The sequence below is a fragment of the Terrapene carolina genome, unplaced genomic scaffold (assembly GCF_002925995.2).
Source record: "Terrapene carolina triunguis isolate 2854851 unplaced genomic scaffold, T_m_triunguis-2.0 Scaffold662, whole genome shotgun sequence".
Taxonomy (NCBI): Eukaryota; Metazoa; Chordata; order Testudines; family Emydidae; genus Terrapene; species Terrapene triunguis.
Window position 1 is genome coordinate 2,594,604 of NW_020665013.1, and position 21,809 is coordinate 2,616,412.

The window sequence follows — 21,809 nt, forward strand, 5'->3', positions numbered from 1 at the left end:
TTTCCAGTTCCGTGTGCAACACAGAGCAGGCAGCCGTCATGGCAATGCCGGTGGCTTGTCACGTGTGCACTATCTGGCGTCCCAAGCTGCCCAACCCCTTGGCGTTAAGCAGGGGGGAGGGATATGTGACAGACCCAGACCAGTGGGGTACAGGAGTCCTGGTAGAGGGCAAATATACTGGTCACTGGATGAGTAGTTTTCTGTTCCCTGAGTGACCAGAGAAGGGGCTGCACTAGAGTAATCAGGAACCTGCTAGAACCAGTTAAGGCAGGCAGGCTAATTAGGACACCTGGAGCCAATTAAGAAGAAGCTGCTAGAATCAATTAAGGCAAGCTAATCAGGGCACCTGGGTTTTAAAAGGAGCTCACTTCAGTTTGTGGTGCGAGTGTGAGGAGCTGGGAGCAAGAGGTGCAAGGAGCTGAGAGTGAGAGGGTGTGCTGCTGGAGGACTGAGGAGCACAAGCGTTATCAGACACCAGGAGGAAGGTCCTGTGGTGAGAATAAGGAAGGTGTTTGGAGGAGGCTATGGGGAAGTAGCCCAGGGAGTTGCAGCTGTTACAGGAGGCACTATAGACAGCTGCAGTCCACAGGGCCCTGGGCTGGAACCCGGAGTAGAGGGCGGGCCCGGGTTCCCCCCAAACCTCCCAATTGACCTGGACTGTGGGTTCTTCCAGAGGGGAAGATCTCTGGGCTGTTCCCCAACCCACATGGTGAATCTCTGAGGCAAGAAAATCCGCCAATAAGCACAGGACCCACCAAGATAGAGGAGGAACTTTGTCACACCATCTATAAAAAGGGAAATAAGGACAACCCGAGGAATTACAGACCAGTCAGCTTAACTTCTGTACCCGGAAAGATAATGGAGAAAATAATTAAGCAATCAATTTGCAAACACCTAGAAGATAATGTGATAAATAAGTCAGCATGGATTTGTCAAGAACAAATAGTGTCAAACCAACCTGATAGCTTTTTTTGACAGGGTAACAAACCTTGTGGATACGGGGGAAGCAGTAGATGTGATATATCTTGACTTTAGTAAGGCTTTTGAGACTGTCTTGTATGACCTTCTCATAAACAAACTAGGGAAATACAACCTAGATGGAGCTACTATAAGGGGGGTGCATAAATAGGATGAAATTCAATAAGGACAAATGCAAAGTACTCCACTTAAGAAAGAACAATCAGTTGCACACATACAAAATGGGAAATGACTGCCTAGGAAGGAGTACTGCGGAAAGGGTTCTGGGGGTCATAGTAAATCACAAACTAAATAAGAGTCAACAATGTAACACTGTTGCAAAAAAAGGAAACATCATTCTGGGATGTATTAGCATAGGTATTGTAAGCAAGACATGAGAAGTAATTCTTTCTCTCTACTCCGCACTGATTAGGCCTCAACTGGAGTATTGTGTCCAGTTCTGGGCTCCACATTTCAGGAAAGATGTGGACAAATTGGAGAAAGTCCAGAGAAGAGCAACAAAAATGATTAAAGGTCTAGAAAACATGACCTGTGAGGGAAGATCAAAAAAATTGGGTTTGTTTAGTCTGCAGAAGAGAAGACTGAGAGGCAACATAACAGTTTTCAAGGTTGTTACAAGGAGAAGGGAGAAAAATTGATCTTCTGAACCTTTGAGGATAGGACAAGAAGCAATGGGCTTAAATTGCAGCAAGGGTGGTTTAGGTTGGACATTAGGAAAAACTTCCTAACTGTCAGAGTGGTTAAGCACTGGAATAAATCGCCTAGGGAGATTGTGGAATCTCCATCATTGGGGATTTCTGAGAGCAGGTTGGACAAACATCTGTCAGGGATGGTCTAGATAATACTCAGTCCTGCCTTGAGTGCAGAGGACTGGACTAGATGACCTCTGAGTCTGATGGCATTTACGACCTATGTGACTCCATATGTCAGGCTCAGAATGAGACCACTTTGGCACTGGCCACTAAGGAATTTCAGACCCAATATGGACAGTTTGCAAAAGGTATTCGCTGTTCTGAGGAAGGTTTGTCTTTCTCTCAGATGGTGGCTATAACCTCAAAATATCCTCAAGGAAGTTTTGTTCAACCCACATTCTCCTTCTTTAATTATAACCGCAGATGCATCAAAGAAAGGGTGGGGCGCACATCTTTGTAGTCTGTACATTCAAGCTCTTTAGAACAACGCAGAATCCCTATTACACTTAAATGTATTGGAACTGAGGGCAATCCAACTAGCTCTGAGCATTTCTCTCACAAGTATGAAATGCGGTAATTCAAGTGGCCGTGGACAGTGTATCGACAGTATATATGTGAACAAATAAGGAAGAACTCTGTCATATCAACTTTTTGCAAAGAGGCAGTAGAACTTTGGGATTGATGTATCCCGCACAATGTATACCCAGTTGCCCTGCATGTAGCAGGTCCATACAGTGTGATCACAGATGGGCCGAGCAGAGATTATTTTAGATGCACAAATGGCCTTTTAAAGATTGGTGATTCCAGATATTTTCAATCTTTGGGGATTTCTGGACATAGATCTGTTTGCAACCAGATTCAAACCACATACAAAGTGTCCCCATTTCCACTCAAAAGCAGGCTCAGATAGTCTGTCATTGACAGATGCATTTTTTCTACGTTGGGGAGCGGTCTGATGTTATGTGTTTCCTCTTTTTTCCCCCTCATTCCCACGGTCCTAAAAAAGATAAGAAAATATTCACCCAGGGTGATTCTTACTGCTCCAGTGTGGCCGAAGCAGCAGTGGTGCATCAAGTGACTCCATTTATTCAAAGGCAATTACAAAATCCTCTTGTTAGCAATGGATCTGCTATCCCAGCAGGGGTGAAAGGTCTTCCATTCAGCTCTCCAGTAGTTAGATTTTATAGCTTGGACACTAGGCCTTTGAGTTAGAAAGATCATGCTCATCTGAGGTGCAGAGAGTTAATGCCAGAAAACTACCAGATAGAAAAAATTATGAGTTCAAGGGGAAAAGATTTGTTTGATGGACAACTGGGAAAGGTGCTGACCCAGTTTCAGCTCCAGTACAACCTATTCCGGCATATCTGTTACACTTAAAAATAAATGGGTTATCTCTGCCATCCATTAAGTTTATTACTAGCAGCATGCCCCACTCATGTTAATGGTGAATCTGTGTTGTTGTTTTTTGCATATGCTGGTTAAGAACTTTTTTGAAAGAACTATTGAACATGCATCTCCCAGTGCAGGGACAAGTTGGTTCTTAGATCATACCCTAAATTTCTTCCTAAAGTTGTGTCTGAGTTTCATGTAAATCAAACCATAATCAACCAGTGTTCTTTCCAAAGCCTCATTCATCTAAAGGGGAGGCCAGGTTATATTTGTTGGATGCCAGCATATACTATCATACTACTTAGAGAACAAAGAGTTTTAGGCCATCTTCCAAATTTTGTTTCATGTACTAGTAACTCCAAAGGGAAAGCCATTTCATCTCAGTCCCTGTCTAGATGGGTTAGATAGTGCATTGACGAGTGTTATAGAGGAGCTTCTCTCCCCACTGCTAGTCTGTTCAGAGTTCATTCTACTGGAGCAGTAGCTACATCTACCGTTTTTAATAAACACATTCTCATAATCGAGATATGCAAAGCCACTATGTGGACGTCCGTTCTCTTTCAAGAAGAATTATGCTTAGGATATGGCATCCTAGTCAGATGCCCAGTTTGGTAATCCTTGTTTAATTAGAACTCTGCATCCCTTCATCCAATTTACCATACTGCTTGTGAAACTATCTGAAGAGTGGGAATATGCAGAGGACACTCAAAGAAGAAAGGAAGGTAACTTACTTGCATCCGGAGTTCTTCAAGATAGGGTATGTCTAAACTACGAAATTAGGTCGAATTTATAGAAGCCGGTTTTATAGAAATCGTTTTTATACAGTCGATTTGTGTGTGTCCCCACATAAAATGCTCTAAGTGCATTAAGTCGGCGGACCGCGTCCACAGTACCGAGGCTAGCATCGACTTCCGGAGCGTTGGACTGTGGGTAGCTATCCCACAGTTCCCACAGTCTCCGCCGCCCATTGGAATTCTGGGTTGAGATCCCAATGCCTGATGAGGCAAAAACAGTGTCGCGGGGGATTCTGGGTACATGTCGTCAGGCCCTCCGTGAGAGCAACGACAGACAATCGTTTCGCGCCTTTTTTCCTGGGTTACCTGTGCAGACGACATACCACGGCAAGCATGGAGCCCGCTCAGCTCACCGTCACCATATGTCATCTGGGTGCCGGCAGACGTGGTACTGCATTGCTACACAGCAGCAGCTAATTGCCTTTTGGCAGTAGACGGTGCAGTATGACTGGTAGCCGTCATCGGCTATCTGGGTGCTGGGAGACGTGGGACTGCATTGTTATACTGCAGCAGCTCCTTGCCTTTTGGCATCAGATGCTGTATTATGACTGGTATCCATCATCATCGTACTCCTCAGTGAGGTCAGTCAGAGGCGCCTGGGCAGACATGTTTTGTCTCCTGGAGACTCAGTCCTGCCGGCAGTCCTATTGCACCATCTTGACGATGATGGCTAGCAGTCGTAATGCACCATTTTCTGCCAAGCACCCAGAAGATGCCAATGGCTATCAGTTATGCTGCACCGTCTGCTGCCAGTCTAAGATGTAAAAGATAGATGGACCAGATTTGTTCTGTATTCATTTGCTTCCCCCTCCCTCCGTGAAATCAACGGCCTGCTAAACCCAGGGTTTTGAGTTCGATCTTTGGGGGGGCCATTCTGTGTGACAGTTGTTTGTGTTTCTCCCTGATGCACAGCCACCTTTGTTGATTTTAATTCCCTGTAAGCATGTCGTCACTCACCCCTCCCTCCTTCCGTCAGACAACAGTTTTGCGCCTTTTTTCAGCCCAGACGCCATAGCACTGGGATCATGGAGCCTGCTCAGATCACCGCGGCAATTATGAGCACTATGAACACCACGCGCATTGTCCTGGAGTATATGCAGAGCCAGAACATGCCAAAGCAAAAACAGGCGAGGAGGCGATTGCAGCGCGGTGACGAGAGTGATGAAGAAATTGACATAGACATAGACCTCTCCCAAAGTACGGGCCCCAGCAATGTGCAAATCATGGTGTTCCTGGGGCAGGTTGATGCCGTGGAACGCCGATTCCGGGCCCGGGAAACAAGCACAGACTGGTGGGACCGCATCGTGTTGCAGGTGTGGGACGATTCCCAGTGGCTGCGAAACTTTCGCATGCGTAAGGGCACTTTCATGGAACTTTGTGACTTGCTTTCCCCTGCCCTGAAGCGCCAGAATACCAGGATGAGAGCAGCCCTCACAGTTGAGAAGCGAGTGGCGATAGCCCTGTGGAAGCTTGCAACGCCAGACAGCTACCGGTCAGTCGGGAATCAATTTGGAGTGGGCAAATCTACTGTGGGGGCTGCTGTGATCCAAGTAGCCAACACAATCAAAGACCTGCTGATATCAAGAGTAGTGACTCTGGGAAACATGCAGGTCATAGTGGATGGCTTTGCTGCAATGGGATTCCCTAACTGTGGTGGGGCGATAGACGGAACCCATATCCCTATCTTGTCACGGAGCACCAAGCCACCGAGTACATAAACCGAAAAGGGTACTTTTCAATGCTGCTGCAAGCCCTGGTGGATCACAAGGGACGTTTCACTAACATCAACGTGGGATGGCCGGGAAAGGTACATGATGCTCGCGTCTTCAGGAACTCTGGTCTGTTTCAAAAGCTGGAGGAAGGGACTTTCTTCCCGGAACAGAAAATAACCGTTGGGGATGTTGAAATGCCTATCGTTATCGTTGGGGACCCAACCTACCACTTAATGCCATGGCTCATGAAGCCGTACACAGGCAGCCTGGACAGTAGTCAGGACCTGTTCAACTATAGGCTGAGCAAGTGCAGAATGGTGGTAGAATGTGCATTTGGACGTTTAAAAGCGTGCTGGTGCAGTTTACTGACTCGGATAGACCTCAGCCAAACCAGTATCCCCATTGTTATTGCTGCTTGCTGTGCGCTCCACAATATCTGTGAGAGTAAGGGGGAGACATTTATGGAGGGGTGGGAGGTTGAGACAAATCGCCTGGCCGCTGATTATGCGCAGACAGAGACCAGGGCGGTTAGAAGAGTACAGCAGGGCGCGGTGCGCATCAGAGAAGCTTTGAAAACCAGTTTTGTGACTGGCCAGGCTACGGTGTGAAACTTCTGTTTGTTTCTCCTTGATAACCCTCCCCCCTTCCCCCCGGTTCACTCTACTTCCCTGTAAGCTAACCACCCTCCCCTCCCCCCCTTCAAGCACCGCTTGCAGAGGCAATAAAGTCATTGTTACTTCACATTCATGCATTCTTTATTAATTCATCACACAACTAGGGGGATAACTGCCAAGGTAGCCCAGGAGGGGTGGGGGAGGAGTGAAGGACAAGGACACACTGCAGTTTAAAACTTTAAAACTTTAACTCTTATTGAAGGCCAGCCTTCTGATGCTTGGGCAATCATCTGGGGTGGAGTGGCTGGGTGGCCAGAGGTCCCCCCACCGCGTTCTTGGGCGTCTGGGTGAAGAGGCTATGGAACTTGGGGAGGAGGGCTGTTGGTTACACAGGGGCTGTAGCGGCGGTCTCTGCTCCTGCTGCCTTTCCTGCAGCTCAACCATACGCTGGAGCATATCAGTTTGATGCTCCAGCAGCCGGAGCATCGACTCTTGCCTTCTGTCAGCAAGCTGACGCCACTTATCCCCTTCAGCCCGCCACTTGCTCTCTTCAGCCCGCGATTCAGCCCGCCACCTCTCCTCTCGTTCATATTGTGCTTTTCTGCACTCTGACATTGACTGCCTCCACGCATTCTGCTGTGCTCTGTCAGCATGGGAGGACATCTGGAGCTCCGAGAACATATCATCCCGAGTCCACCATTTTCTCCTTCTAATCTTCACTAGCCTCTGCGAAGGAGAAACATTTACAGCTGGTGGAGGAGAAGGGAGAGGTGGTTAAAAAAGACACATTTTAGAGAACAATGGGTACACTCTTTCACGTTACATTTTGCTTTTCACATTACACAGCACATGTGCTTTCGTTACAAGGTCGCATTTTTCCTCTTATATTGAGGGCCTGCCGGTTTGGTGTGAGAGATCACTCACACAGTGCCAGGCAACAGATTTCGGCTTGCAGGCAGCCATGGTAAGCCACAGTCTTTTGGCTTTTTTAACCTTCATAACATGTGGGAATGGTTTCAAACAGCAGTGCCCTCATTTCCCATATCAAGCACCTGTTGGGTTGGCCATTTAAAATGGGTTTGCAATGTAAAAGGAGGGGCTGCGGTTTCCGGGTTAATATGCAGCACAAACCCAACTAACCCCCCTCCCCCACACACACCGAATTCTCTGGGATGATCACTTCACCCCTCCCCCCCCCACCGCGTAGCTAACAGCGGGGAATATTTCTGTTCAGCCGAGCAGAAACAGGCACCTCTGAATGTCCCCTTCATAAAATCACCCATTTCAACCAGGTGACCGTGAATGATATCACTCTCTTGAGGATAACAAAGAGAGATAAGGAATGGATGTTGTCTGCATGCCAGCAAACACCGGGCCCATTCGCTGCCATGCTTTGTTATGCAATGATTCCAGACTACGTGCTACTGGCCTGGCGTGGTAAAGTGTCCTACCATGGCGGACGGGATAAGGCAGCCCTCCCCAGAAACCTTTTGCAAAGGCTTTGGGAGTACATCAAGGAGAGCTTTCTGGAGATGTCCCTGGAGGATTTCCGCTCCATCCCCATACACGTTAACAGACTTTTCCAGTAGCTGTACTGGCCGTGATTGCCAGGGCAAATTAATCATTAATCATTAAACACGCTTTTAAATCATGTGTAATATTTACAAAGGTACACTCACCAGAGGTCCCTTGTGCGCCCTCAGGGTCTGGGAGCACGCCTTGGGTGAGTTCGGGGGTTACTGGTTCCAGGTCCAGGGTGATAAACATATCCTGGCTGTTGGGGAAACCGGTTTCTCCGCTTCCTTGCTCTGTGAGCTATCTTCATTGTCTTCATCCTCATCTTCCTCGTACCCCGAACCCGCTTCCCTGTTGCATGATTCTCCATTGATGGAGTCAAAGCACAGGGTTGGGGTAGTGGTAGCTGCACCCCCTAGCATGGCATGCAGCTCCGCGTAGAAGCGGCATGTCTGTGGCTCTGCCCCAGATCTTCCGTTTGCCTCTCTGGCTTTGTGGTAGGTTTGCCTTAGCTCCTTAATTTTCACGCTGTGCGTCCCTGTTATGGCCTCTGTCCTTCATGGCCTTTGAGACTTTTTCTAATATTTTGCCATTTCGTTTACTGCTTCGGAGTTCAGCTAGCACTGATTCGTCTCCCCATATGGTGAGCAGATCCCGTACCTCCCGTTTGGTCCATGCTGGAGCTCTTTTGCAATCCTGGGACTCCATCATGGTTACCTATGCTGATGAGCTCTGCGTGGTCACCTGTGCTCTCCATGCTGGGCAAACAGGAAATGAAATTCAAAAGTTTGCGGGGCTTTTCCTGTCTACCTGTCCAGAGCGGTCACAATGAAGCACTCTGGGATAGCTCCCGGAAGCCAATACCGTCGAATTCCGTCCACACTACCCCAAATCCGACCTGGAAAGGCCGATTTCAGCGCTAATCCCCTCGTCGGAGGCGGAGTAAAGAAAAAAAAGGCTTCGTCGTGTGGACGTGTCCAGGCTTAATTCGATTTAATGCTGCTAAATTCGACCTAAACTCGTAGTGTAGACCAGGCCATAGACTGCATATTCACACTCCCTGCCCACTTTGCCTAACCCTGCAGAGTCCAAATTAAAATATCTGCATTCTTCGGCATTGGTGGTAGAAGAAACTGAGGCAGCAACAGCATCAAGCCCTCAGAAAACGCTCAAGTGCTAGGCAGGGAGGGCAGAGGACCATGGATGCCGAACCAGTACTACTGCCAGTCAGCATGAGTCCTAAGAGTGTGAATATGCAGAATCCAGCTCAAAGAACTCTGGCTACAAGTAAGTAACCTTCATTTATAATTTTATAAAACATCTAGAAGATCATGATATATGACCAACAAAAGAAAATGGTTTGAACTTGCGAGTAACATTGTGGATAGAGGAGAACTGGTTGATAAAATTTAGATTTTCAAAGGTTCTTTGTCAGAGTCCCTCTCAGGAGGCTACTAAAGAATCTAAGTTGTTAAGGCGTAAGTAGCAAAGCATTGTCATGGATAAAAAACTGGCTAAGGGACAGAGGGTGTGGTGGGGAAAAATGGAATAAATGGTCAACTTTCATTATGGCAGGTTAGCAGCAGCATGGCCCACATACCATAGTAGGACTGGTGGTGTTTTATGTAAGTGATCTATAAAAGGTGGTGAGCAATGAAGTGACAATTTGTAGATGACAAAATTACATAGCAAAAAGAACGAGGATCACTTGTGGCACCTTAGAGACTAACAAATTTATTTGAGCATAAGCTTTCGTGTGTTAAAGCCCACTTCATCAGATGCATGCAGTGGAAAATACAGTAGGAGTATATATATTACACACACAGAACATGAAAAAATGGGTGTTGCCATACCTACTCAAATGAGACTAATCAAATAAGGTGGGCTATTAGCAGGAGAAAAAAACGTGTAGTGATAATCAGGATGGCCCATTTCAAACAGTTGACAAGAAAGTGTGAGTAACAGTAAGCGGAAAATTAGCACGGGGAAATAGTTTAATTTGTGTAATGACTCATCCACTCCCAGTCTTTATTCAAGCCTAATTTAATGGTGTCCATTTTGAAAATTAATTCCAGTTCTGCAGCTTCTCCGACTGGTTTTTGAATGTTATAATTCTTGACGTCTGATTTGTGACCATTTATTCTTTTGCGTAGAGACTGTCCAGTTTGGCCAGTGTACATTGCAGGGGGCATTGCTGGTACATGATGGCATCACATTACATTGGTAGATGTGCAGGTGAAGGCCGTCAAGAATTATAACATTCAAAAACCAGTCAGAGAACACTTCAACCTCCCTAGTCACTCTATTACAGACCTAAAAGTTGCAATTTTTCAACAAAAAACTTCAAAAACAGACTCCAACAAGAAACTGCAGAACTGAAATTAATTTGCAAAATGGACACCATTAAATTAGGCTTGAATAAAGACTGAGAGTGGATGAGTCATTACACAAACTAAACTATTTCCCCATGCTAATTTTTCCCCTACTGTCACTCACACCTTCTTGTCAACTGTTTGAAATGGGCCATCCTGATTATCACTACAAACGTTTTTTTTTCTCCTGCTAATAGCCCACCTCATTCAATTAGTCTCATTAGAGTTGGTCTGGCAACACCCATTTTTTTCATGTTCTCTGTGTATATATATTTATTTTCCACTGCATACGTCTGATGAAGTGGGTTTTAGCCCACGAAAGCTTATGCTCAAATACATTTGTTAGTCTCTAAGGTGCCACAAGTACTCCTCGTTCTTTTTGCTGATACAGACTAACATGGCTACCACTCTGAAACCTGTCACCAAAAATTACTTAGGTTACTCAAGGCCAGAGAAGACTGTGAGGAAGTTATTATTTATTATTTGTATTATTATAGCATCTCGGAGCCCCAGTCATGGACCAGGAATCCATTGTGCTAAGAGCTGTACAGAAACAGCAAAAAGACATGATTCCCGCCCCAAAGAGCTTACAGTCAAGTCTAAGTATTAAGTCGAGACAACACATGGAGACAGACAGGGGAGTACAAGGAAACAATGAGACAATATTGGTCAGCATGATAGGCAGTTGTCTCTGCACACCTGCAGCCCAACAGTTGTCAAGTTTTTTGTAGGCTTCATGGCAAAGAGTTTTGAGGAGGGTTTTGAAGGAGGATAATGAGGGACAGCATGGGAGAAAGCACCAAGGAAGTTAGTGGGCATCACAATGGCAGATTAAATTCATTGTCAATAAATGCAAAGTAATGCACACTGAAGTGAATAATTTGAACTATTTATACATCTTACAGGGTTCTAAATTAATTGCATCAGTTCAAGAAAAAGAGCTGGGCATCATTATGGAGCGCTCAGTGGAAACTTCCGCCCAAAGAAATTTGAGAATAACAAAATGGACATATAAAAATAAAACTCCTCGCCTGAAATAACGTGTTCAGTACTGATCAATCTATCTCAGAAGGAATATTGCAGAATTTGGGGAGGGTTCAAAGATGGCTGACAAGAATAATTAGGGCCCTGTGTTCCCTTTAAGCTGAGCGGTCGCGTGGCCGCCCAGGAGTGAGTCAAGTTCTGTGCATTTGATTAGCAGAGCTGCACAGATCCGGCGGCGTGTTCAGGTGCGCCCTCCTTCCTCCCCCCCCCCCCACCTGCTCTATGGCCATGTTGCTCCTGCCCTCTGCCTTGGAGCCCCTGGCCAGCTGCTCCTGGGACCCTCCTGCTTGCAGTGCAGAGCGGGGACGTGGGCTCTGCTGTCATTGTGTCTGCCTCCCTTCTGCCCATGTACCCCATCTCTGCAGAGCAGGAGGGGGTGGGGGACAGGGCTCAGGAGAGCTTCTGGTAGCTGCTGTGGTCTGAACAACAAGCTTTCTGGTGAGTGCCTTAAAGAGATGGTGCATGGTCTCTCTTAGACTTCCCCAGCAGCCAGCACACACACTCTGTCTCTGGGTATGTCTACATTATGAAATTAGATGGAATTAATAGAAGCCGGTTTTATAGAAATCGGTTGTATACAGCCGATTGTGTGTGTCCCCACATAAAATGCTCTAAGTGCTCTAGTCGGCGGACCGCGTCCACAGTACCGAGGCTAGCGTCGACTTCCGGAGCATTGCACTATGGATAGCTATCCCACAGTTCCCGCAGTCTCCGCCGCCCATTGGAATTCTGGGTTGAGATCCCAATGCCCGAATGATGCAAAACAGTGTCGCGGGGGGTTCTGGGTACATGTCGTCAGGCCCCTCCCCCTCCATCAGAGCAACGGCAGACAATAGATTCGCACCTTTTTACCTGGGTTACCTGTGCAGACAACATACCATGGCAAGCATGGAGCCCGCTCAGCTCAGCTCACCGTCACCATATGTCATCTGGGTACCGGCAGACGTGGGACTGCATTGCTACACAGCAGCAGCAGCTAACTGCCTTTTGGCGGTAGACGGTGCAGCATGACTGGTAGCCTTCATTGGCGATCTGGGTGCCGGCAGCCGTGGGGCTGCATTGCACCAGCCCCTTGCCTTTTGGCAGTAGATGGTTTATTACGACTGGTAACCGTCCTCATCGTACAGCAGTGGCTGTCGATCATGGGCACCTGGGCAGACATGCTCAGTCCTATGGAACTGTCTTGATGATGATGGTTATCAGTCGTAGTATGCCATTTTCTGCCAAGTGCCCTGTTGGATCATCGCACGTTAGCAGAGTCTTCCCTGAGCAGCAGATCGTGCAATAGGCCTGAAGGCTAACTGCCAAGCGCCCAGTATTTGCTGCCAAGCACCCAGAAAATGCCGAGGGCTATCAGTCATGCTGCACCGTCGTCTTAAGATGTAAAAAATAGATTTGTTCTGTATTCATTTCCTTCCCCCCTCCCTCCGTCAAATCAACGGCCTGCTAAACCCAGGCTTTTGAGTTCAATCTTTGGGGGGGGGGCCATTCGGTGTGACAGTTGTTTGTGTTTCTCCCTGATGCACAGCCACCTTTCTTGATTTTAATTCACTGTACCTGTACGCCATGTCGTCACTCGCCCGTCCCTCCCTCCCTCCCTCCTTCCCCTGGTCCGTCAGATACTAGTTTCGCGCCTTTTTTCAGACCAGATGCCATAGCTAGCACTGGGATCATGGAGCCCGCTCAGATCACCGCGGCAATTATGAGCACTATGAACACCACGCGCATTGTCCTGGAGTATATGCAGAGCCAGGACATGCCAAAGCAAAACCGGGACCAGCCGAGGAGGCGATTGCAGCGCGGCCATGAGAGTGATGAGGAAATGGACATGGACATAGACCTCTCACAAGGCACAGGCCCCAGCAATGTGGAAATCATGGTGTTCCTGGGGCAGGTTCTATCCGTGGAACGCCGATTCTGGGCCCAGGAAACAAGCACAGACTGGTGGGACCGCATCGTGCTGCAGGTGTGGGACGATTCCCAGTGGCTGCGAAACTTTCGCATGCGTAAGGGCACTTTCATGGAACTTTGTGACTTGCTTTCCCCTGCCCTGAAGCGCCAGAATACCAGGATGAGAGCAGCCCTCACAGTTGAGAAGCGAGTGGCGATAGCCCTGTGGAAGCTTGCAACGCCAGACAGCTACCGGTCAGTCGGGAATCAATTTGGGGTGGGCAAATCTACTGTGGGGGCTGCTGTGATCCAAGTTGCCAGGGCAATGAGAGACCTGGTGATATCAAGGGTAGTGACTCTGGGAAACATGCAGGCCATAGTGGATGGCTTTGCTGCAATGGGATTCCCAAACTGTGGTGGGGCGATAGACGGAACCCATATCCCTATCTTGGCACCGGAGCACCAAGCCACCGAGTACTTAAACCGCAAGGGGTACTTTTCAATGCTGCTGCAAGCCCTGGTGGATCACAAGGGACGTTTCACCAACATCAACGTGGGCTGGCTGGGAAGGGTACATGATGCTCGCGTCTTCAGGCACTCTGTTCTGTTTCGAAAGCTGGAGGAAGGGACTTTCTTCCCGGACCAGAAAATAACCGTTGGGGATGTTGAAATGCCTATCGTGATCCTTGGGGACCCAGCCTACCCCTTAATGCCATGGCTCATGAAGCCGTACACAGGCAGCCTGGACAGGAGTCAGGACCTGTTCAACTACAGGCTGAGCAAGTGCAGAATGGTGGTAGAATGTGCATTTGGACGTTTAAAAGCGCGCTGGCGCAGCTTACTGACTTGCTCAGACCTTAGCGAAAAGAATATCCCCATTGTTATTGCTGCTTGCTGTGCGCTCCACAATATCTGTGAGAGTAAGGAGGAGACATTTATGGCGGGGTGGGAGGTTGAGGCAAATCGCCTGGCCGCTGATTACGCGAGCCAGACACCAGGGCGGTTAGAGGAGCACAGCATGGCGCAGTGCGCATCAGAGAAGCTTTGAAAACGAGTTTTGTGACTGGCCAGGCTACGGTGTGAAACTTCTGTTGGTTACACAGGGGCTGTAGCGGCGGTCTCTGCTCCTGCTGCTTTTCCTGCAGCTCAACCATATGCTGGAGCATATCAGTTTGATGCTCCAGCAGCCGGAGCATCGACTCTTGCCTTCTGTGTGCAAGCTGACGCCACCTATCATCTTCAGCCCGTGATTCAGCATGCCACCTCTCCTCTTGCTCATATTGGGCTTTTCTATAATCAGTCATTGACTGCCTCCACGCATTCTGCCGTGCTCTGTCAGCGTGGGAGGCAGTCTGTAGTTCTGTAAACATTTCATCACGCGTCCTTCGCTTTCGCCTTCGAATCTTCACTAGCCTCTGTGAAGGAGAAAGATTTACAGCTGGTGGAGGAGAAGGGAGAGGTGGTTAAAAAAGACACATTTTAGAGAACAATGGGTACACTCTTTCACGTTAAATTTTGCTGTTCACATTACACAGCACATGTGCTTTCGTTACAAGGTCGCATTTTTCCTCTTATATTGAGGGCCTGCCGGTTTGGTGTGAGAGATAACTCACGCAGTGCCAGGCCACAGATTTCAGCTTGCAGGCAGCCATGGTAAGACACAGTCTTTTGGCTTTTTTAACCTTCTTAACATGTGGGGATGGTTTCAAACAGTACTGCTCTCATTAACCATACCAAGCACCCGTTGGGTTGGCCATTTAAAATGGGTTTGCAATGTAAAAGGAGGGGCTGCGGTTTCAGGGTTAACATGCAGCACAAACCCAACTAATTCCCCTCCCCCACACACCCAATTCTCTGGGATGATCACATCACCCCTCCCCCCCACCGCGTGGCTAACAGTGGGGAATATTTCTGTTCAGCAGAGCAGGAAGGGGCACCTCTGAATGTCCCCTTAATAAAATTGCCCCATTTCAACCAGGTGACCGTGAATGATATCACTCTCCTGAGGATAACAAAGAGCGATAAGGAATGGATGTTGTCTGCATGCCAGCAAACACCGGGACCATACACTGCCATGCTTTGTTATGCAATGATTCCAGACTACGTGCTACTGGCCTGGCGTGGTAAAGTGTCCTACCATGGCGGACGGGATAAGGCAGCCCTCCCCAGAAACCTTTTGCAAAGGCTTTGGGAGTACATGAAGGAGAGCTTTCTGGAGATGTCCCTGGAGGATTTCCGCTCCATCCCCATACACGTTAACAGACTTTTCCAGTAGCTGTACTGGCCGCGATTGCCAGGGCAAATTAATCATTAATCATTAAACACACTTGCTTTTAAACCATGTGTAATATTTACAAAGGTACACTCACCAGAGGTCCCCTGTGTGCCCCCAGGGTCTTGGGTGAGTTCGGGGGTTACTGGTTCCAGGTCCAGGGTGATAAACATATCCTGGCTGTTGGGGAAACCGGTTTCTCCACTTCCTTGCTCTGTGAGCTATTTACATTATCTTCATCCTCATCTTCCTCGTACCCCGAACCCGCTTCCCTGTGTGTTTCTCCAGTGAGGGACTCATAGCACACGGTTGGGGTAGTGGTGGCTGCACCCCCTAGAATGGTATGCAGCTCCGCGTAGAAGCAGCATGTTTGCGGCTCAGCCCCGGACCTTCCGTTTGCTTCTCTGGCTTTGTGGTAGGCTTGCCTTAGCTCCTTAATTTTCACGCGGCACTGCTGTGCGTCCCTGTTATGGCCTCTGTCCTTCATGGCCTTGGAGACCTTTTCTAATATTTTGCCATTTCATTTACTGCTTCGGAGTTCAGCCAGCACTGATTCATCTCCCCATATGGCGAGCAGATCCCGTACCTCCCGTTCTGTCCATGCTGGAGCTCTTTTGCGATCCTGGGACTCCCATCACGGTTACCTGTGGTGATGAGTTCTGCGTGGTCACCTGTGCTCTCCACGCTCAGCAAACAGGAAATGAAATTCAAACGTTCGCGGGGCTTTTCCTGTCTACCTGGCCAGTGCATCTGAGTTGAGAGTGCTGTCCAGAGCGGTCACAATGAAGCACTGTGGGATAGCTCCCGGAGGCCAATAACGTCGAATTCCGTCCACACTAACCCAATTCCGACCCCCTAAGGCCGATTTTATCGCTAATCCCCTCGTCGGAGGTGGAGTAAAGAAACCAGTTTAAAGGGCCCTTTAAGTCGAAAGAAAGGGCTTCGTCGTGTGAACGTGTCCAGGCTTAATTCGATTTAACGCGGCTAAAGTCAACCTAAACTCGTAGTGTAGACCAGGTCCCAGTCTCTCTCTCTCACACATACACTCACTCTGTCTTACCAGGTTCAATTATCGCTGGGATTCATGGTCTGTTACTGTCCAGTTTTTAAGGTCCCAGCCACTTTCAGCTTTTTTACGCACATGACTTTATAAATTATACCCTTGCGACAGCAGGGCTTTCAGCTGCCAGTATGGATAATATCCACTGAATAGTTAGTTTTGAAATGGCTATAACTCCCCTTGCTTTGGGACATAAGGCAGCCATTAATTCTTGGGAGTGTGCAAGAAAGTCAGAGACAGCATACTGGGCTTCATGAATCACAGGTCTGATCTAGTGTGGCAATTCTGTTATTAAATGTGTTTTGTTAGAGATTTAAGGTTTTTTAGAGATACACGATAAAATAATCACAATCAAGTCATTTTAGTAACAAATATGTGTACTAGATGTATGACTGAAAATCCAGACAGATGGTTTGGGGTTCTTTAAAGGGTGAAGACTTGCCTTTGTAAAGAAAGTATAAGCGTAAATTTAGGCAAAAAAACTTGTGTATTTGGCATGCGGCTTGGTGGCTCTGAGACTCCCCTCTGTGCCCTTTCTTTGTTGCTGTTTCCTCTTGCATACCTTCTTGGGATGAGGGGGGTTGCACGTGGTTTCTTCTGAAGTCAACCAAAATCATTCCTTCAGTCAGCCATAGGAGGTGGTTAGAGAGAATCACTGAGTGCATTCTTCCCTTTAGGAACTAAACGTGTCCAGCCCTTGACCACCAACAACACTGTGATTCCACTGTCACTAAATCTCTGACCTGGTCTGAAAACACCCATCTGGATACCAGACCTACTGACTCTGAAATCAACAGTGTAAAATTGCAAAGCAGTGAAGTTACATAAGAACATAAGAATAGCCATACTGGGTCAGACCAAAGGTCCCTCCAGCCCAGTATCCTGTCTGCCGGCAGTGGCCAATGCCAGGTGCCCCAGAGGGAGTGAACCTAACAGGTAATGATCAAGTGATCTCTCTCCTGCCATCCATCTCCACCCTCTGACAAACAGAGGCTAGGGACACCGTTCCTTACCCATCCTGGCCAATAGCCATTAATAGACTCAACCTCCATGAATTTATCCAGTTCTCTTTTAAACCCGGTTATAGTCCTAGCCTTCACAACCTCCTCAGGCAAGGAGTTCCACAGGTTGATTGTGCGCTGTGTGAAGAAGAACTTCCTTTTATTTGTTTTAAACCTGCTACCCATTAATTTCATTTGGTGGCCCCTAGTTCTTATATTATGGGAACAAGTAAATAACTTTTCCCTTACTCACTTTCTCCACACCACTCATGATTTTATATACCTCAATCATATCCCCCCTTAGTCTCCTCTTTTCCAAGCTGAAAAGTCCTAGCCTCTTTAATCTCTCCTCATATGGGACCTGTTCCAAACCCCCTAATCATTTTAGTTGCCCTTCTCTGAACTTTTTCTAATGCCAGTATATCTTTTTTGAGATGAGACCACATCTGTATGCAGTATTCAAGATGTGGGCATACCATGGATTTATATAAGGGCAATTCTCCGTCTTATTCTCTATCCCCTTTTTAATGATTCCTAACATCCTGTTTGCTTTTTTGACTGCCGCTGCACACTGCAAGGACGTCTTCAGAGAACTATCCACGATGACTCCAAGACTTCTTTCCTGATTAGTTGTAGCTAAATTAGCCCCCATCATATTGTGTATATATAGTTGGGGTTATTTTTTCCAATGTGCATTACTTTACAAGTATCAGGGGGTAGCCGTGTTAGTCTGTATCTACAAAAACAACAAGGAGTCTGGTGGCACCTTAAAGACTAACAGATTTATTTGGGCATAAGCTTTCGTGAGTAAAGCTTTCGTGAGTTACTCACGAAAGCTTATGCCCAAATAAATCTGTTAGTCTTTAAGGTGCCACCAGACTCCTTGTTGTTTTCATTACTTTACATTTATCCACATTAAATTTCTTTGCCATTTTGTTGCCCAATCACTTAGTTTTGTGAGATCTTTTTGAAATTCTTCACAGTCTGATTTGGTCTTAACTATCTTGAGCAGTTTAGTATCATCTGTAAACTTTGCCACCTCACTGTTTACCCCTTTCTCCAGATCATTTATGAATAAGTTGAATAGGATTGGTCTGAGGACTGACCCTTGGGGAACACCACTAGTTACCCCCCTCCATTCTGAAAATTTACCATTTATTCCTATCCTTTGTTCCCTGTCTTTTAACCAGTTCTCAATCCATTAAAGGATCTTCCCTCTTATCCCATGACAACTTAATTTACATAAGAGCCTTTGGTGAGGGACTTTGTCAAAGGCTTTCTGAAAATCTAAGTACACTATGTCCACTGGATCCCCCTTGTCCACATGTTTGTTGACCCCTTCAAAGAACTCTAGTAGATTAGTAAGACATGATTTCCCTTTACAGAAACCATGTTGACTTTTGCCCAACAATTTATGTTCTTCTATGTGTCTGACAATTTTATTCTTTACTATTGTTTCAACTAATTTGCCCAGTACTGATGTTAGACTTACCGGTCTGTAATTGCCAGGATCACCTCTAGAGCCCCTTTTAAATATTGGCATTACATTAGCTATCTTCCAGTCATTGGGTACAGAAACTGATTTAAAGGACAGGTTACAAACCATAGTTAATAGTTCTCAAATTTCACATTTGAGAACTCTTGGGTGAATGCCATCTGATCCCTGTGACTTGTTACTGTTAAGTTTATCAGTTAATTCCAAAACCTCCGCTAATGACACTTCAGTCTGTGACAATTCCTCAGATTTGTCACCTACAAAGGACGGCTCAGGTTTGGGAATCTCCCTAACATCCTCAGCCGTGAAGACTGAAGCAAAGAATTCATTTAGTTTCTCCGCAATTACTTTATCATCTTTAAGTGCACCTTTTTTTATCTCGATTGTCCTGGGGCCCCACTGGTTGTTTCGGTGGCTTCCTGCTTCTGATGTACTTAAAAAACATTTTGTTATTACCTTTTGAGTTTTTGGCTAGCTCTTCTTCAAACTCCTTTTTGGCTTTTCTTATTACATTTTTTACACTTAATTTGGCAGTGTTATGCTCCTTTCTATTTACTTCACTAGGATTTGACTTCCACTTTTTAAAAGATGCCTTTTTATCTCTCACTGCTTCTTTTACATGGTTGTTAAGCCACGGTGGCTCTTTTTTAGTTGTTTTACTGTGTTTTTTAATTTGGGGTATACATTTAAGTTGGGCCTGTATTATGGTGTCTTTGAAAAGTGTCCATGCAGCTTGCAGGGATTTCACTCTAGTCACTGTACCTTTTAATTTCTGTTTAACTAACCTCCTCATTTTTGCATAGTTCCCCTTTCTGAAATTAAATGCCACAGTGTTGGGCTGCTGAGGTGTTCTTCCCACCACAGGAATGTTAAATGTTGTTATATTATGATCACTATTTTCAAGCGGTCCTGTTATAGTTACTTCTTGGACCAGTCCTGCGCACCACTCAGGACTAAATTGAGAATTGCCTCTCCCCTTGTGGGTCCTATACCAGCCGCTCCAAGTAGCAGTCATTTAAAGCATCAAGAAATTTTGTCTCTGCATTTCGTCCTGAGGTGACATGTACCCAGTCAACATGGGGATAATTGAAATCTCCCACTATTGAGTTCTTTATTTTGATAGCCTCTCTAATCTCCCTTAGCATTTCATCGTCACTATCACTGTCCTGGTCAGGTGATCGATGATAGATCCCTACTGTTATATTCTTATTATAGCATGGAATTACTATCCATAGAGATTCTGTGGAACATGTGGATTCATTTAAGATTTTTACTTCATATGATTCTGCATTTTCTTTCACATATAGTGCTTCTCCCCCACCCCCGCCGCACGACCTGTTCTGTTCGTCCGAATGATTGTGTCCCATTACTTGTCCTCACTCCACTAGGTTTCTGTGATGCCTATTATATCAATATCCTCCTTTAACACGAGGCACTCTAGTTCACCCATCTTATTATTTAGACTTCTCGCATTTGTGTACAAGCACTTTAAAAACTTGTCACTGTTTATTTGTCTGCCCTTTTCTGATGTGTCCGATTCTATATGTGAATGTTTCTCATCTGATCTGGTCCTTACATTATGCTCTTCCATCCTCTGCTCCTGACTAGAACCTAGAGAATCTCTATCAATAGACTGTCTTCTAAGAGAAGTCTCTGTCCGATCCACATGCTCCTCTGCAGCAGTCGGCTTTCCCCCATCTCCTAGTTTAAAAACTGCTCTGCGACCTTTTTACTGTTAAGTTAAGTTTGGTAGGAATGTTTTGCTCTGTATAAGAGGTTGCATAGAATAAAACATTTGTAAACTTTTAAAATCTTATTCGTTTGATATTTTAAAAATCCATAGGCAAGCTCTAAAGATACAGGACAGCTGTATGCTGCATTACACCATCGGATCTTGGCTCTACGGTGTAGAGTGGAACAAGAGCAAGAAGCAAAGATCACAGCACCTGAGCCAGAGGTAACACAATCAAATGAAGAAGATAGTGATGATGATGTCATTGCTCCTTCAGGATCAGCTGGAAGTGGTAAGCAAGAAAATGTGCTAAACTTTCTAGTTTCCCGTACTGTTCTCCCGTTGCACTTAAACAAAGAAAACTGCTTGACTCTTCCATTAGTGCCTAACTGTCTTAGGGCTTGTCTTCACTACCCGCCTGGATCGGCGAGTAGAAATCGATCTCTCGGGGATCGAATTATCGCGTCTCGTCGGGACGCGACAATCGATCCCCGAATCGACGCGCGTACTCCACCAGCCCAGGTAGGAGTAAGCACCGTCGACCAGGGAGCCGCAGCGGTCGATTTGCCGCCGTCCTCACAGTGGGGTAAGTCGGATTGGATACGTCGAATTCAGCTACGCTATTCGCATAGCTGAATTTGCGTATCTTAAATCGATCTTCCCCCCCAGTGTAGACCTAGCCTTTGTTATATTCATGAGTGTTTGTGGTATAGGGTCCATGACATGAACTAAGCTGTGGTCACAGCCAACTCTTCCAGTCATGTAGTAGAAATCCCTTCACATTTGTCACATCCCTCTAAATGGATATTGAAAAGTTCCCTGCATGGCTTGGCACAGAGGGTCCCCAGTGGGGCTGTCGCCTAATTACAAGATATTAATTAGTTCAGCATTGCCCACTCTCATTAGTTTAATTGTTTTTTGGGGGTGTTAAGTGTTGTCATGAGTTTGATTTCTGCCTTCAACCTAGTGAAATGTTGTCCTTACCCAAAATGTCCAGAGAAGAGCAACAAAAATGATTACAGGTCTAGAAAACATGACCTATGAGGGAAGACTGAAAAAAATGGATTTGTTTAGTCTGCAGCAGAGAAGACTGAGAGGGAACATGATAACACTTTTCAAGTACATAAAAGGTTGTTACAAAGAGGAGGGAGAAAAATTATTCTCGTTAACCTCTGAGGATAGGACAAGAAGCAATGGGCTTAAATTGCAGCAAGGGCATTTTAGGTTGGACATTAGGAAAAAATTCCTA

General features: G+C 46.3%; 1 protein-coding gene across 1 annotated transcript in view; it reads left to right on the forward strand.

Moving 5' to 3' along the window:
* Nucleotides 1–21,809, forward strand: part of RANBP3 (RAN binding protein 3) — a 187,651-nt gene that overhangs the window by 160,284 nt on the left and 5,558 nt on the right. The window contains exon 16 of the mRNA XM_029913475.1: nt 20,672–20,852. Coding sequence (XP_029769335.1) covers nt 20,672–20,852 — 181 coding nt within the window. The remainder of the gene's footprint in view (nt 1–20,671; nt 20,853–21,809) is intronic.